The sequence below is a fragment of the Podarcis cretensis genome, assembly GCF_951804945.1.
Source record: "Podarcis cretensis genome assembly, chromosome: 15".
NCBI classification, from domain to species: domain Eukaryota; kingdom Metazoa; phylum Chordata; class Lepidosauria; order Squamata; family Lacertidae; genus Podarcis; species Podarcis cretensis.
The window spans coordinates 26,641,984-26,659,638 of record NC_137185.1 but is presented as its reverse complement, the minus strand read 5'-3'; the positions used below and the strand labels follow the sequence as shown (position 1 = coordinate 26,659,638).

The following is a 17,655-nucleotide window of genomic DNA, read 5'->3' as shown; positions in this document are numbered from 1 at the left end:
ACTGATTGCCTTGACAATGATTTATATAGCATTACAACTAACCTTGACAAACTTGAATTATAAATCATGAGCTAAGAGGCAGTCAGGTGGGGGAAACTGACTGGAGGTTTTCTGGAGAAGAAAAAGATTATCCCCTGTACTCCAATTCCCGTCCTGACTTTATGGCATGGATGACCAACCTGATTGGACTCTAGCCCAATTTCTCTAGCTATTGGCCATGCTAGCTGGGGCTGATGGGTCTTAAGAGTCTAAGAGCAGCCAGAGACTCACAGGTTAGCCCCTCCTAAGTGTATGGGTTCTCATTTTACTATGATACCAACTCACAAAGGTAAAATCTATCACAATGATAGGGAGGGGCCAGAGGTATATAATTTAGTTAATTTAGCTAATTCTCCAATAAGCAGAACCCCTATAAACCCTTTGCCAAGTGTGTTGGGAAGGCAGCTAATATGAAAAATGGGATCAATGTGTCTTTTCCATCTATTTAGTTTTTATTTTATTTTATTTATTTATTAAATTTGTACACCGCCCTATACTTGTAGATCTCAGGGTGGTTCACAACATATAAAAAACAGAAAATACGTAATAAAAACAAGAACAAAGACAACCCAATAACCGCCCACCCTTCCACAACGCATTTTAAAAGGGCATTGGATGTCTATCAGTCAAAGGCCTGGTTAAAGAGGAACGTTTTTGCCTGGTGCCTAAAGGTGTACCTTATCTTTATTAATCATACATCTATAGTTTGGTCTGACAACTTAGGGCAAGAGGTTGGGGCAACACTGCTTAGAGCTGACTGTGACTAACTGGTATACAACTTGTTGAAATACTCATTTTATTTTTATTTTTTAAAGGCTGCTGGGCCAAACCTTCTTGAGGAGTTCCAGATCCTCGGCCTAAGTTTCCAAAACAGAGGCAAATAAGTTTATGTGCATGAGGGGAAGGTAGATGGGAGAGGGTTACTTGGCTACCTCCACTCCCTTAAACTGTCTACCAGGTGTAACTCTTAACATTACCACTGTGCACCGAGCTGGAAGCTTTGCACAATGCAAACCAAGCTCTATCAGCTTTGGCTGCTGGGGACAGTGGGCCTAAGAACGTTGGCAAGCAACCAGTCCTAAGGTTGTGTGTATTTCTTCTGTTTCACCAAGAGAAGCTGCATAACTGATAGCAGACATGGTGCTGCACATGAAGATTCCCACCACCACACAAGGCACCATTCCTGGCAGCACAACTGATCCATAGACAGCACTGTTCCTGTATCTAGATAACGCCTTGACTTGACTGCAACTAGATTATACTGTTTGCACAGTCAATGGGCACCTCTAAGCTTTTGCACAAATCCCATTCATTCACATAATCAACAGTTTTGAATAACAAACACCTGATCATCCGTTCGACAACCTGGTAAACCTCGCAAGGATCTAGTCCAGTTTAATTCTCATGCAAGAGAAACTGGACTAACCCCAGGCTTCACTGGTTTGGACAACTGGAACTATGTCCTGCCACCTGCTGATTAATACAAATGCATACCATGCACTGGTATTTAGCTGTGACATTTGAGAGTTACTGTGATAAGAACTAAGCTGCCATGTGGAATCAGATCAAAAGACCCATTTAACCCAGCTTCCTGTGGTCAACAGGAACCGAGAGATGTTTCATGGAAATTCATGAGCCAGGAAAGGAAGTGATAATTCATCCTTACTGTTCAGTCCCCATCATCTGTTAGTCAGAAATGAACCACTGCTGGAAGATAGGAATTACAATTTTGGCTGCTGAACTAAACTAGACTTCCCCAACTGGTGCCCTTCAGATGTTGTTGGACTCCAACTCTCATCAACTCCAGCCAGAATTATGAATTCTCAAAAATGAAGATAAAATTTGTAATTGCATGCATCTGGAGGGTACCCAGTTGGGGAAGGATCTGCTAAATCAACTCCACTCCTCCTTTTATGGTGTGCTAACAATATTAAGCACTGATGGTTTAGGAGGCCTATTTGTTACCATTTTGCTTCACCCCACACATGCTTAGTCTGCTCCCATAGCATAGATCTCTTGTTTGAACTAATGACAAAACCAAAGCATAAATGCCTGAAAATTAACTGGAATGTAATGGCAATATACAAAGAACGAGGAAACTCATCAGCAAGGCATCCAGCCCACACACCAGACAAAACAGCAGCAGCAGCAGCAGTAGCAACAACAACAACAGCAGCAGCAACAGCTCTAAATTCTTCACGTTTCTCTTCCCCCTGCCCATTCCAGTCTCCGTTAGAAACTATCCAAAGGAGGATGAACCTTTATAGTTCCTTAGCATAGAGTGTTCAACGGCAGAAGTGAACGTTTCAAAAATATTTAGCAGTTTTACTCTGAGCTTCTTGAAGGGGAAATTCCTCAGGGAAAAATAACTCAGCCTCCTCTCCCAGCTTTGAGCATTGTTTGGCTGATTTACAATGAATTCTCATGCTATATTTGAACACAGAAAATGCTGCCATTAGTAGCTGAACATAGGGAACTATAGGTGGTGGATTAGTCTATTTCTGGTTTGTGTCTGTTTTCCATGTGTTCGTTCATAAGTTTATTCTGTCTCATTTCCACATTAATCTACTTTCCCATTTTTTTTAACTAATCCAGATGATAATTCGCATTTAAGGATGTATTCGTATTTTAATGTGTATTTTTACCATAAAACATATATTTAGATCAGCATTTTAGCTCAATATGCACACTTCTGAACATATTTAATCCTAAAATACGCTTTTAAAATATACTGGTACTTGATTTGGATTTGGTCTATCCATTTTTCTAAATAAACATGCCTTCCCACGTGGCTCAAACAATCTATAGTATGGCTTCTTGTGTCATTTGAACCTGGACTGTGATTTGTTTGCCTTAACCAAACCTTAAACAGCAAGCCAAAAATAAACCGAGAAGTCAGACAGGAACTTGTGTGGCAGGAGAGAAGCCTGTTCACAATGAAAACATGGCTCAAGACAAACTGTAGCTTATCATGACATACAAAGAAGTCCAATGCCTCCAAACCATTCTGCTCTCTATATACAGTATGTGTTTGGATCTGAATTCCCTATTTTTCTACACTGTCATAACTAATGAAAAAGGTTCAACACTTTTCTTTGACCTTAAATGCAATTAACTAATAAGCACTGCTTGAATTTGTAGCTGCATAAGAACTGAGCAATGCTCTCCCTTTCTTTATTCACTTGTTGTTCACATGGGACTATTATGACAAGCGGCCAGCCCTGTGCAGCTTCTGGCCACATCCAATTTCAAAACTGCTAATTATTTTTGCCATCAAGAACAAAAAAATGGTTTCGATATGTGGTCGACGACAGTTAACAAGCGAGCACAAAGGCAGCCAGGGCTTTTGTGCCTGGAGTTACGTGCAGCGTGAAAGAGTAAAAGTGCAGGATATCAAGAGAAAAAAGAATGAACAGGCTCATTTGGGTCCACAGAATGTTTTTAGGCTACATATGAATCTCTCCCTTCCCTCACCCCCCAATTTCTCCCAAGCAACTTCTGCTTTTGGTAGTTGCTGTAATGGCTGTTGCACACTGGAATCGCAGCACCAATGCCCAGCCCATCATCTAAGAGCAAAAGGATGGGTACAACTTTCCTTGCATGTTTGGCGGTCAGAAAGGAACAAAAACATGCACCTCCCAAGAGGCTACAGATCCAGCAAGCTCCTGGGAAGCAATGGAATTGATTATTTAGGTCTGCAAATAAATAATCATTTCTTCGTGTGTGGTTAAGAAATCGCCTCTGGGCAACCATGCAAGGAGAAGTAGATGGAGAATTGGTTCTGTTACCTGGGGCTAGAATCAATAACACATAGCTCCTCCACACAGTGTACCATCGACAGTGGAAGGTCACCAGATACTAGAATGACTCCACCCACCCAGGCTGGTTTTTGGTTGTAGTCGACAGAAAGGGCTATAAAACCTCCCTATTAGTGCTAGGACCTGGCCTCAGAAATAAAAGCCTTTCCTGGCTCTAGACTTGGTCCCTAGCACATACCCTTTGTCTCCTGGCTCTCTCTTGATGGCTTAGCTCAGGCAAGTTCCATTCTTATGTGAAGCCATTGCAGGGTTGCAAATTACTAAGGCAGGGTGTTTTTTTTTGCTAAGCTGACATAAATATGAATCCTACCTTAACATACAACTAGGACAATGAAATTGTATGAGGCTAGTTTCACCCTGTTCTGCTACCTCTCAACAGGCCAATATATGTATTGCACACATCACAGGAGACTGCTGAACCCAGCCCCCAACTATCCATCATGGTGTTTTTTTTGCAATGCATCATACTATTTGGATTCTTACAATCACACCAAGAGTCTCCATGTCAATGACAGATATTCTGATCTATGCTAATTGGACATGGGGGACCCAGAGGTAAGGGCTACAGTGAGATCCATTGGCTTTCTACAGTGGAATCAGGTTAGTTGTCAGCAGCCGTTTATCCTTCAAGGGATTTGCATGACATTTTGGGAACATGCCTTGATAGAATAGCAGCCAAAGGTGTTAACCCGGGGGTCCCCAATTCAAATTCCACCTCATCTGTCGACTCTCTTGGTAGCTATAGCTATGTTACGCTTTCCTTCGTCTCGAATCCTCCATTAGCAGTGTGGGAAAGGGAAGGGGGAATCTGTCAATTTTGAATTTCATTAGTTTCCCATTTCTCCAGTTTTAAGTTCAGTTCATGACATTTCAGCATCAGTGTGCAATTCTGTTTGAAAAAAGTCTCATGACTCTGAATTTTATTGCCAATTTTTCCTACTACGTATATACCTTTCAGGATCCAATTTTACCTAATGTACACATTTTTGCAAGAAATCATCTTTAGTATAATGCATTTTAAGGCACATTTTCTCCTAATATACACATCTTTTTGGCAGGGGAACTGCATTGCAAAATATATGAATTTCAAAAGATAGGTGCGTTCTGGTTCACATATAGCCTTAAAAATGGAAAGTTAGGTACTGTATTTTTCACCCTATAGGACACACTTTTTCCCCTCCAAAAATGAAGGGGAAATGTGTGTGCGTCCTATGGGGCGAATGCAGGCTTTCACTGAAGCCATCCCCCCAGCCTCGCCATCGCTCTCGGACCCGTTCTGGGGGCTGGGGAAACTCGGGCTTCCCCCACCCCCAGCCTCGCAAGCTCCGGGAGCGATGGCGAAGCTGCGCGCTACTTCACCATCGCTCTGGGACCCGTTCTGGGGGCTGGGGTCGGGGGAAGCTCGGGCTTCCCCTGCCCCCAGCCCCACAAGCTCTGGGAGCGATGGCGAGGTTGCGCAACCTCGCCTTTGCTCCCAGACCCCCAGCCCCGAGGCTAAAAACGAAGCCAGGACAGCGAGCGGGATCCATCCCGCTCGCTGTCATGGCTTCTTTGCTCTTTGGGGCTTGGGGGGGGAATATTTTCCCCCCTTTATCCCCCCCCCCAAATAATAAGTGCGTCCTAATGGGCCGGTGCGCCCTATAAGGCGAAAAATACGGTAAGTCCTTATTAAAATGAAATCCAAACCATGTCCCAACTCGCGTCCCTAGTGTGGGAAATCTAATCTTGGTGAACCCTAGAGAGTTGTTGCATGGGATACTGAAATAATGTAAATATTAAATATTACTATCTGCATGTGAACCAAGCTTAGAGGAACAGCGGTTCCAGTGTGCAACATTATATTGCCAGTTGAGAGGGAGTAGAGGAGGCTCCTGGGCCTTCTACTTCCCCTGATTTTATTGCCCTGCTGCAGGAGGACTGGACCTAAGGTGAAGCAATACCTTCTCTTCATTACTGATGTTCCGTGTAGAAGTCCTCCACGTGATGGAGGGGATGGGGTCTCCAGAAGCTTCACAGGTCAGAGTGATCTGGTCTTCCAGTTCCATAGCAGTTTTGTTCTCCACATAGGTGATTTTGGGTTTTGCTAAATAAAGGGTACAAAAGCACACAGAAGAAGGTTTATTTGGTTGTTGGTTTATGTTGTCTGAAAACACAGGGCAACGTCCTCTGAGGAGTCACAACTGAGCAAGGCTCATCAAAATAAATTCCATTCCCATTTATTTCCTTGGGAATTGCCAAGAGTCTGACCATTACTACTTGGAGGCATAAGGGAACCAAAACCTATCAGGGCTTTGCAACTGTAGACATGAATCTTAATAATCAATTTATTATTTTTAAGAACAATAGTACTAGATAGTAATATAAGGCTACAATCCAACCAAATATTGGCTGCACTCCAATAACAACCTAGAAATAAGACCAATATAAGTGTCCTTCTGAGGAGGCATACATAGGATTGTGCTCAAATTCTCTCACTAAAATCCATACAATTGAAATGTAATTAACTTCTTTGTTTCTTTATTTTTAAGGCATTTGTGTACAGCCATTCATAAACATTTATTCAAGGGTACTTAACAAAACAATACAAATCAAACACAGTCAGAAAAAAATATACAATGTAACATTAGCTTTTGATGGATCATATTAAAGTACACTATAATCCCATAATGAAAGTTAATTTGCATAATAATCTTGTTCATTTTGCATATTTTTGCTCCTGCACACTGCAGAAAGAGATTTTAAGGAGCAGCTGAATATTCACTAGGCATTGTTTTTACCCAGGGCATCTCAGGGGCCATAGAGTCGATTGGTTCTCACTATCTAATGGCAGAGGGAAAGGTCCAACCTCGTGAGACATTTAACATAGAATGCCTCCTTCAGGAGGCTGTGGGAAGGTCTGCAGCTAGTTCCCCTCAGACATCAAGGCACCGACATCACACACAAGAGGAAGCACCCCAAGTGTGTGCATGTGGGTCAGGATCCTGATGGGAAGGGCACTCTGATAAGCTCCTGGAACATGAGAAAAACCATGTCAGCGCAGGAGCTTTATTTCCCACAACCAAAGTCAATGGGTGGGAAACTTCCTCTCAAAAATGAGTATTTTAGTGGTTGTGGTTGTTATGATTGGTTTTAATGTTTATCATCCTTTTGTAAGTCACTTTTGTGAGGAAAGCAACTAGTAGCAGTAGAAGTACAGTGGTGCCCCGCAAGACGAATGCCTCGCAAGACGAAAAACCCGCTAGACAAAAGGGTTTTCTGTTTTGGAGGTGCTTCGCAAGACAAATTTCCCTATGGGCTTGCTTCGCAAGACGAAAATGTCTTGCGAGTTTTTCCGACTTCCCCCCCCCCCCTTTTTCTAAGCCGCTTATCTGCTAAGCAGCTAAAATGCTAATAGCGCTAATCCGCTAAGCCGCTAATGGGCTTGCTTCGCAAGACGAAAAAACCGCTAGACGAAGAGACTCGCGGAACGGATTCTTTTCGTCTTGCGAGGCACCACTGTACTAGTAGCAGCAGCAGTAGCAATAATAATAACAATGGTAGACACTACACAAACCCAGAACATAAGAAGATAAAGTGTATCCCACACAGAGCAGTAGCTAGGTGATCTTGCGCCCCGTCAGAACTGCCTAGATTGCGCCCCCTAGCCAGGGACAAATTCGCTCTTCTTTCTGCCTCTCCTCCAACCCCCCCCCCCCCGAATTCAATTCACCCTCTATTTAAAACCATTTATTATGTGGCAATAATCAATATGTATAATTACGGACATATTTTTAAGCCAATTTTGTGGCCCTCCCCATTGCCTGCACCCCTGGCAGGGGCCCACCTCGCCACGGCCCTGATCCCACACACCTACCTTCTACTCTGCTGTTGAGTCCAGAAGACAAGGGTGGTTTGATTCTTTCTCCTGACCCTTTTGGATTGCTCTCTCAAGAATTAGAAACTTGTCAAATATTACATGAAATCTGGGAAGCTAAGCTGGGAACTAGCAAAATCATTTTTATCTATGTACCACGTATAGACATATATATTCATGTGCTGCTGCTGTTTTAGACTGTGTGTGTGTGTGTGTGTGTGTGTATCTATATCTATATATCTATATAGCTATATAGCTATATATCTATTTAGTTAAAGCTATGGTTTTCCCAGTAGTGATGTATGGAAGTGAGAGCTAGACCATAAAGAAGGCTGATCGCCGAAGAATTGATGCTTTTGAATTATGGTGCTGGAGGAGGCTCTTGAGAGTCCCATGGACTGCAAGAAGATCAAACCTATCCATTCTTAAGGAAATTAGCCCTGAGTGCTCACTAGAAGGACAGATTGTGAAGCTGAGGCTCCAATACTTTGGCCACCTCATGAGAAGAGAAGACTCCCTGGAAAAGACCCTGATGTTGGGAAAGATGGAGGGCACAAGGAGAAGGGGATGACAGAGGACAAGATGGTTGGACAGTGTTCTTGAAGCTACCAGCATGAGTTTGACCAAACTGCGGGAGGCAGTGGAAGACAGGAGTGCCTGGCGTGCTCTGGTCCATGGGGTCACGAAGAGTTGGACACAACTAAACGACTAAACAACAAACAACAGCAATCTATCATCTATCTATCTGCGTGCACACACACACGGAAGTATTTAAACTTCTTATTTAAAAATAACTTCAAGTTGCCTCATGGGAACTTCCAAGCATTTGAGGCTCTGTCTACTGGGGTGGTGTGGTTATGATATTATGGGTGGAATTCGACATAGCACTAAGGAGATGGTTCCATTTCCATTTCTGCCTGTCTGACGGAATGATCTCCCCTTTCCTCTCCATGCACAGGGCTGTGGAAGTTCTCATGATCTCCAGAGTGGATTTGGAGGAGGCACAGGGTGCATGCAGGGGGGAGAGGAGGTGAAGCTCCGCTGAGGTAGCTGGAGTCTTTGCACTGACTTCCACTAGTGGAACAGGTTATTTAAATCAGGCCTTATATATTTATATATATATTTAAATCACTACGTTGTTTTCGTTTTCGTATGTTTTAAATCTTTAAGAACCCTTGAGTCTTTTTTAGAAACAGGTGTTTAGGAAATTTAACTAAACCTTCCAACAGATATCTAACTTTTGTCTGTTTATTTTTGGGTCGGAGAGGAGAAAGAATGAACTAGAAGCAATAAAAGCCCAACTTACCAAAGACTTTGAGGTGTATGGTGGCATCATGCTCGCCAGCTTTATTCTCAGCGATGCAGAGATACTCTGCCTCGTCGTTCTTCTCCACCTTGCGAATAGTCAGCTCTGAGCCGTCATAACTGAAGCCGTACTTTTCATCATCCTCACCTCTTTCTATTGATTCCCCATCCCTGAAGGATGCAAAGCACATGGACAGATGTGGTTATTTCAACTGCGGGGTTTATCAGTTGGGGCTGGCTTTCAAAAGTAAAGTGACTGGAACTGAAGGAGGTTAAAGGAAAGCATCATGTTATTACTCAACCCATGCTCTTGGAGGGAATTAATTTGGGTCAAAGCAAGACAACAACACTAAGCCTTTTGGGGCACCCTGGTGTTCCATAGCAACGGTGCCCTCTCAACTAAAACCTGCTAGCACAGTGCTAATGAACATGACCGGAGATTCTGCACATCTTACTTGGTCCAACTGATGGTTGGCTCTGGAAAGCCGTCTGCATCACACACGAGTTTGACTGACTGGCTGAGATTTGCCGTGGCATTCACAGTGCTCTGCTTGGAGCGAACAGTAGGAGGCACTGAAAGAAAGAGAAACAAAGAGCAAGAATACACTTTTGATGAGCAGCAGATAGAGAGACAGAGCCGCTAAACAGGCCAAGACCATTGCCAAATAGACTCCAGAGAAGAGTCCTGTTCTTGGGTGTCCTCCACACTCTATGCCTCTCCACTATTTGGTGTTTGATTTAGTTGCATAATTACTAAAAAGAAGTCTTCTTGCAATATTCTAACAGAGTTTATGGGCAAGGACTCCAACTGTCTCCAAAACACCAAATTCTCAACTGATCAAAACTCTGCAATATGGCAAACAAAAACCAACACAAATGCAGAAACATGTCCAGAAAGTGAAATATCGGTACTGTTTATTTAGTACCTACAAGCCATTTCACTGCTCAAATGCAGCCAAACTGTGACTTTGGGCACTTCAAATATTGTTCCGTTCAGTTAATGCAAGGTGCAATGCTAAAAACAAAACTTTTACCCTTCAACTTATACTCCCTGAAAAGGTTGGCTGTTTAGTTTGAATTGTTCATGTTAGCAGTCCCAGTCCAAAGGAAAACCTTCATGTGCCATCACTTGTCATTTTTGCATGAGAATTTTGGCCATGAAATGCCTCTGAATTCCTTGGTTGTGAGAAGTATCAACTTGGGAGAAGGTTATTGCACTTCTTCCTTCCCCCACCACATGCCAACAAAGCCTCTCTTCTAAAGCTCTTTAGGAGCAAGGGAGATGGCAAAGTAGCAGCACATGTTTAAAATGGACAAGGTCCCAGGTTCACTCTATAGTTAAAAGGATCAAGCAGTAGGTGATGGGAAAGAAGCTTCTCTACATGAGACCCTGTAGAGTCATTACCTTACAGAACAAACAATATTGGACCAAACGTCTGACTCAATGGAAGACAGCTTCCAATATTGATAATATCGTTGGGAAGGGCTATAGCTCAATGGTAAATGCTTTGTATGCAAAAGGTCCCACATCCAATCCCCCACCTTATTCTGTCTCAACCCCACAACACACACACACACACACACACACACACACACACACACACAAACACACACACACTTTAATACGGCCCCCAAAAGCCACTGCCAGGTCAATCTGGAGTGAAAACCTTGGTCAGTCCAAGAACCTATTCCTTCATGGATGACCTTCTGGAGGTCGTGTACCAAGGTGGAAGGGGCCAGAGGCAAATTGGACAGAGCAACTGATATAACTCTCGCCTTTGGGCTACATTCCAGCAGCCACACAGAAGTCAGAGATTTCTACACACCCAAAGCTAGGAAGGAAGAGGCACGATCATAGTTCAATGAGACATTGTAGCCAGGTGAAAGTGCTCGACCCTTAGAGTGTAGCCTGGGAAGAGCCCTGAGGGTCAGAAAGAGAGGCTTGGAGACTCCCATTGGGGCCCTGAGGCTCTCCTCTCCTGTTGTAGAGAATACTGGGAAAGGTGGGCAAGTAGCTTGGCGCAGTATAAGGCAGGCAGCTTCCTACGTTCCTAACTTACCATTGACAATGACATGAATGTCTCTGAAATCAACCTCTCCACGAGCCAGGATCCTTCCTTCACACCGGTACATCCCCTCATCTGTTTTCTTTATTCCTCTGATCTGTAGGTAGTTGTTGGGCAGCACAACAAACCGCACTGCAAGAAAAAAAATGGAAAAGAAGATTGATGGTGGCCACCTAGGATTCTTTTGTACAGCTATCCCTGATATGTTCATCTTGGACAATAAGCTTAATCTGAACAGCATTTCTCTCCCCCCCCCCCGCCTAGTTTCCATAATCAAGCTCACCAGGGCCTGAAAGAAGTTGGGTCCAATCAAACCACCAATAAGAGCTGATAAACACAGGAAGCCCGGTTGCTGCAGCAAGGTTTAGTAGATGACATACAAATGTATCCTAAATCTAGTCCTGGGCTCTCAAGCTCCCCACCTCTTATGCACCTGCACTAAGCCCCACAGGGTCTGTTTGGCAGCCTCAGTGCTTCATTCTGCTTCCTGATGCCTGGTGCTCCTTTTCATATTTCACAACAACTAGGTTCTGGCCCTGCAATAAAGATGTTCAAAGTTCTTTCCTCACCACCATCTTACCATCTTTTTTAAGAACAACATCTCTGCCCGTGTGCTTCCATATGACTGCGGGAGGCAGTGAGGAGACAACATCACACACAATGACCGCATCCTCTCCTTCTTTGAACTCTTGTGGACTGGGAGCATTCCTGAAAGTCAGCTTCTCTGGAAAGCAAGCAGGGAGAGTTAACCACATCTGACCTCATACACCCAAGAGGCAGCATGACACATACTAAGTACAGAAGCATAGAGTTGGAGGGGTCCTTGGAAGGCCATCCAGTCCAACCCCTGCTCCGTGCAGGAAAGCCAAAGCTGGAGTATCCACCCAACAGTCTGCCTGAAGTCCCAACAGAGGCACAGAATCCCACTGCACTTATCAGCCTATGCAGTCCAGAAAAACAAGGTCAGCAGCTAAAGTTAAAATGTAAAGAACAGCAAAGCGAAGGCAGAAGCTGCTGCTCAGGTCACCATCTTGGCTCTTTTGAGTTTGCTGAAGCCACTAGCATTGCAAGCAGAGGTGTACCTAGGGTCCCTTGTGCCCTTGGCAAGGAGCTGTTTCTGCACCCACAGCAAGGAGCAGTACTGGCACCCTCTGCCTGAAAAAAAATCACTGTACTGCAGTAGCCACATTAGAAATTACTACACTTTATGTGACCCAAGTACTCAGTGTCTGGAGTGAGAGCGAGGCGAGGAGGAAGGACAAAAAAGTTCACATGCTTTCGTGTTGCGGTGTGAGAAGGACGGGAAGCTTCTCCTTCGCTCTCAACATGACAGCAGTGCTGTGTCTCCTCACACATATACATCATACACTCAATAGATTTTTGCAGGGGGCTGCACCCCTGGAGGGGGCTGGTTTCGCCAACCCCTATGTACACCTCTGACTACAAGAGGCTCTGACAGTGCAGGTGGCTCTAGGAAACTCAAGCGAGACAAGGGAAAACAAAACCACACAGGGATCATTTGCTTGTTTTGCAGGGTTCGATGGGCTCTGATCACCAGATTGCAGTGAGCCATGCTGACTCTAGGATTTTAATTAGTTCATCGGTTGGCTGAAAATATTTATATCCTCCCTTTACCCCCAAAATGACCAGATACAAGGAAAATACATAATGCTTAACAGAACAACAATAAAACATGAGCCAAAAATATTTAGAACACAAAGAAACCTAAGACAAGAACAGTATCTGGGGTCCCTTTGACATAGAACTCAGTGAGGCCCACTTCTTAAACTATGAGAGATGGGCTTTCTACTGAGGACACCCCAGTAATGGTGCCCTACCCCTTTGGGGTGGGGCACCATTACTGGGGTGTCCTCAGTAGAAAGCCCTGGTAGCTGGAATGACACCTAGTCTGAAGGGCTGAAACTCATCAACATTCTTCTAAAAACTGGAAGACATTGGGACATATAAATGTAAGCATACAATGTTCCTGACACACATTGTAAAATTGCCCTCCCACCTAGCTCTCCCACCCTTTGAAAGGAAATAGGTCAGGTATCTTACGGAAAATCTTCACGTTGAGTGTGGCCTCCACATCGCCTTCTTCACTGGAGACAACACATTTGTAAATGCCAGCATCGTCTATGTTGACATTGTAGATGGTGAGAGTAGATGAATCCTCCGTCCGCACCACTGAGATGTGCTGTTGGTTTGTCGTCAGCTTCTCACCGTTGGGGGCAAACCAGGAGATGTCTTTGGATTTGGCATCTCCAGTCACTAAATCAAAAAGGGTAAGATGTTCAAGGATAAAAATCATTGGATGTTCCCTCTTCCTTAGGAATCATTCAGACAAACCCCTAGAATCTGGGCAGGTGTGGAGCGGCCTCTTAGAATCACTGCTCTTGGGGCCCACCATACAGGTGATAAAGCTTTACTGAACACCGAGGAAAAAAGTCATGGGTGGGTGAAGGTTCAAATCTGTGATGTATTAACATCCTGCTGTTCATGGGAGCCCTTGCACTGCAGATGATAGGCACTGTGATTCTAAGGATTTGCTATGCATTCATTAGCTTTTACACACTGACCGCTTGCAGCTCAGGTCCCAGGGAAAATTAGAAAAGCATTCACAAGGCTTAAAGTGGTGGTGGGGCAAGTTAGCTTTCTCACAGCAGTTCTAGAATTCCCCAAGAAAGGGCTTGAAATATATTAAAAAGAGGACACCGAAGATGTTTCCTAAACCCTTTGGGTCTCTGTCATCCGCAATATAGAAGGTGCCAGACTCTTTACAGTTAGTTTCGATTTATAACCAAAGGTCTAGACACAGATTACAATACATTGGAATCCAAGCACACACAAAAAAGAAACTCTAGAATCTAGACAAGCAACAGAAGCTTTCTGAACATGTCCCACCAAAACTGAAGTCTCTGCATACTCTCAGTACGCTTTTACACCCAGCGGCCAAAATCACGTCTCAAGACAACTTCCTGAAGATTCTCCTTCATCTGTCACAATTGTATGCACGTTTAAAGGAAACAGCCCCCACTGTATTCAGTGGGACTTGGATATGCATGGAATTGCTGGCTTATGTTAGAGGAAAGGGTGATTCCACCATTCTATGGTAAATGCTTACAACATCTTTGGATCAGTAATCTTTGTGCAAAGCTGGGAGAATGAGAGCACACTCAAGATGGTCTCCAAATTTGTTAGTGGAACAGTGTAAAGGGACCTCGTAATGGGATCTTAAGACAAGGGATTCTGCCTTTCCACAAGCAATATGCTGACTAACCAATAATGTTTCACCCCAAGCAGCTATGAACAGCCAAAGTGGGAAGGCATTACTCACCTTGACACAAGAAGAATTTGGACTCTCCAACAGGCACCTCCACTTTATTTGGAGCAATGTTCACCTGGAGAGAGACTGCAAAAAACAAGAAGAAGCAGATCAGAGATCAGATCAGAGAGAAATGCTATGATGTGACAGCATTTGTACTTAGCAAAATACAAATCTCCTGTAGGTTACAAGAGCCTTATCAAACTAGTTGTACCTCTTTTGTCATGTAAAACTGTAGGATGTTTGGTTATGCTAAAATTGCTCCACGGTGAAGGTTAGCTGTTCATGCCTATACCTGTATTTTAAGGGGCCATTAATATGGATTTTGGGATGCGGGTGGTGCTGTGGGTTAAACCACAGAGCCTAGGACTTGCCGATCAGAAGGTCGGCGGTTCGAATCCCCACGACGGGGTGAGCTCCCGTTGCTCAGTCCCAGCTCTAGCAGTTCAAAAGCATGTCAAAGTGCAAGTAGATAAATAGGTACCGCTCCTGCGGGAAGGTAAACGGCATTTCCGTGCGCTGCTCTGGTTCACCAGAAGCGGCTTAGTCATGCTGGCCACATGACCCAGAAGCTGTACGCCGGCTCCCTCAGCCAATAAAGCGAGATGAGTGCCGCAACCCCAGGGTCGGCCACAACTGGACCTAATGGTCAGGGGTCCCTTTACCTTTACCTATTTTTGTTTCCAGTAGACCTATAGTTGAGAGGAAGGTTAGAATACATCCTGTCACAGAAATTAAGGAGCAATTGTCCTTCTGCAGGGATGCCACTATTTTTAAAATTAGTTACTGTATTTACTCGAATCTAATGCTCACCTTTTTTGGCCAAATTACAGTGCAACAATTTAGGTGCACATTAGATTTGATGGCTGGGACGCGGGTGGCGCTGTGGGTAAAACCTCAGTGCCTAGGGCTTGCCGATCGCATGGTCGGCGGTTCGAATTCCCGCGGTGGGGTGAGCTCCCGTCTTTCGGTCCCAGCTCCTGCCCACCTAGCAGTTCAAAAGCACTCTTAAGTGCAAGTAGATAAATAGGTACCACTTTATAGCGGGAAGTAAACGACGTTTCCGTGTGCTGCGCTGGTGCTGGCTCGCCAGAGCAGCTTTGTCACGCTGGCCACGTGACCCGGAAGTGTCTCCGGACAACGCTGGCCCCCGGCCTCTTAAGTGAGATGGGCGCACAACCCTAGAGTCGGACACGACTGGCCCGTACGGGCAGGGGTACCTTTACCTTTACCTAGATTTGATGGCACATTTACATTAGACAGCAAATACTTTTTTTGGGGTTTCAAGGTTCTGAAAATTGAGGTGTACATTAGATTCAATAGTTCATTAAACTCGAATAAATACGGTATTACCAGCTTATAACCTGGTTTGGAGCAACAGGAACAGTCTGATAGCATCTGGGGCTTGTTAGCAGCTCCATATGTAGGGGTCGGTCTCCCCCGCCCCCGCCCCCCGTGTGTGTGTGTGCGCGTGCGCCTATGAGAAAATAATTGAGAGTCAGGCCAACTATTCTGAATTGGCTCTACATAGGCAAGGAGAATTAGTCCATGGTCAGTCAGTCCCTTAATATTAGTCCATGAGCAAAGTGCCTTTTGAACTCCCCTCTCTCCAGTACACTTCCCCCTTGAAAGTCTTTGTACGCTCTTGTGATGGCACTGGAGGTGACTATCTCTCTTTTCCAATATGCTGGTTGCCCTTTTACTCTACTTTATTTCTATGTAATCTAATTTTGCTCATCCATATTACTTTAACATAATTCACTCTCAGACAGAATGGAAGAGCCACACGCAGTAATAGAAGGTGAAACGTTTATTAGATTCAGTGTGGTGAGACCTAAATAGCCCAGGACCAGAGAGATGTGGTGTCTTCCTTCAATTTATTGCCCTGTCATCCACTCTTGTACACTGGGCAGTGCCCATCACCAAGGGTGGGGTTTCAGCTATGGGGCACAAGAGCCCAGGCACACATGAGCAATTTGGATGCACACAGCTGTAGTCTCGAAGCTGAGATTCAGAAGCAGTCATCCCAAAAAGAAACACATATCTAGAAGGAAAATCGACTTCAAGTGGTTTTGCTCACAGGTCTCTGTTACACTGTAGGGCTTTTGATTCTGCTGTATCCAACTAGGTTATAATCACAATGGACCACTGAAATGGACCCACAATGGACCTACTGAGTTAGGGCTCATTCCCACTTCTGTTTGCCCCATTGCTTCCCCCCGAGAAAACCCACAGTTTAGTGCTGAATCGGAACAAATAGCAATCTGGATTTCAGCTGGTTGGTCTGATTTAGCGCTAAAGGGCAGGCTTTTGGGGGGGGGAGGGGAGAAGCAGTGGGGCAAAGGCAAAACCACTCAGACCTGTGCCTAGATACAGGATAAACAGAAGTGTGGACAAGCCCAAGTCATGTCTATTAACTTCGAAAGGTCTACTCAGGCTTACATTGACGGAGCTTTTGGCCAGCCTTCTCAAACATGCTTCCCTCCAGATGTTGTGTGGCTCCAACTCTCATCAGCCACAACAGCTGTCATGGCCAATGGTCAGGGATGATGTGATTTGGAGTGCAACCAGGATGGAAAAGGCTGTTTCAGGGGTTTATCTTCTGACCCAATTCTTGCCTTCCATTTACGGGGGTTCCCTGGCCCTCAAACCACTTGTGAGTGAAATTTAAAGCTGAAGGATCCCAAAACAACTGGAGGAGACATCAGCTGGTTCTATGCCAAACTCAAGTTGGCCCTTGGAATTGTCTCAGACGTCTGCCCTGCAATGCTGGGATTCATCAGAGCACACCTTCCTCTGTGCCTTGCTAGCTGGGGATCTTTTTGTTCCGTTCTATAAATGCCTCTCCATCACAACTACACATTCTCTCTTGGACTCCAGAATCTGTGAGCATTGTGGTCTTTCGTGATAAGTAATGAGCCATTAGGGAAGGCATAATTGGATGCTGGCTCACTTCCATGGACAAGCTTGCCGGAGCTTCCTGGCCTAACAAGTCCAGGTCAGAGAAGGATTTCAAGAGGTTTGACCTAATGTGTGCAATTTCCAAATTGCAGCCATTAGTTGGAGAGAAAACAATCACCATAATAGAACAACTGCTCAGTCCAGCATAGCCAAAACATTCCTCCATACCTCTACTCCTACAAATGCTTAATTTGTTAAAACTCTTTAGTGGTCCAGCACTACAAAACTGGCTTCCTTTCAGGGGTGGCTGGACCACAGAGCTGTTTGATGCATGTGCCTATCTGT

General features: G+C 44.5%; 1 protein-coding gene across 10 annotated transcripts in view; it reads right to left on the bottom strand.

Annotated features, from left to right (window-relative positions):
* NCAM1 (neural cell adhesion molecule 1) overlaps positions 1-17,655 on the bottom strand; it is a 214,857-nt gene that overhangs the window by 61,303 nt on the left and 135,899 nt on the right. For all 10 annotated transcript variants that reach the window (XM_079954651.1, XM_079954653.1, XM_079954654.1 and 7 more), the window contains exons 2-8: positions 14,422-14,496; positions 13,143-13,355; positions 11,662-11,805; positions 11,076-11,213; positions 9,471-9,588; positions 9,017-9,186; positions 5,798-5,940 (exon numbers count right to left, since the gene is read on the bottom strand). In XM_079954651.1, the coding sequence (XP_079810777.1) occupies positions 5,798-5,940; positions 9,017-9,186; positions 9,471-9,588; positions 11,076-11,213; positions 11,662-11,805; positions 13,143-13,355; positions 14,422-14,496 (1,001 nt within the window). The remainder of the gene's footprint in view (positions 1-5,797; positions 5,941-9,016; positions 9,187-9,470; positions 9,589-11,075; positions 11,214-11,661; positions 11,806-13,142; positions 13,356-14,421; positions 14,497-17,655) is intronic.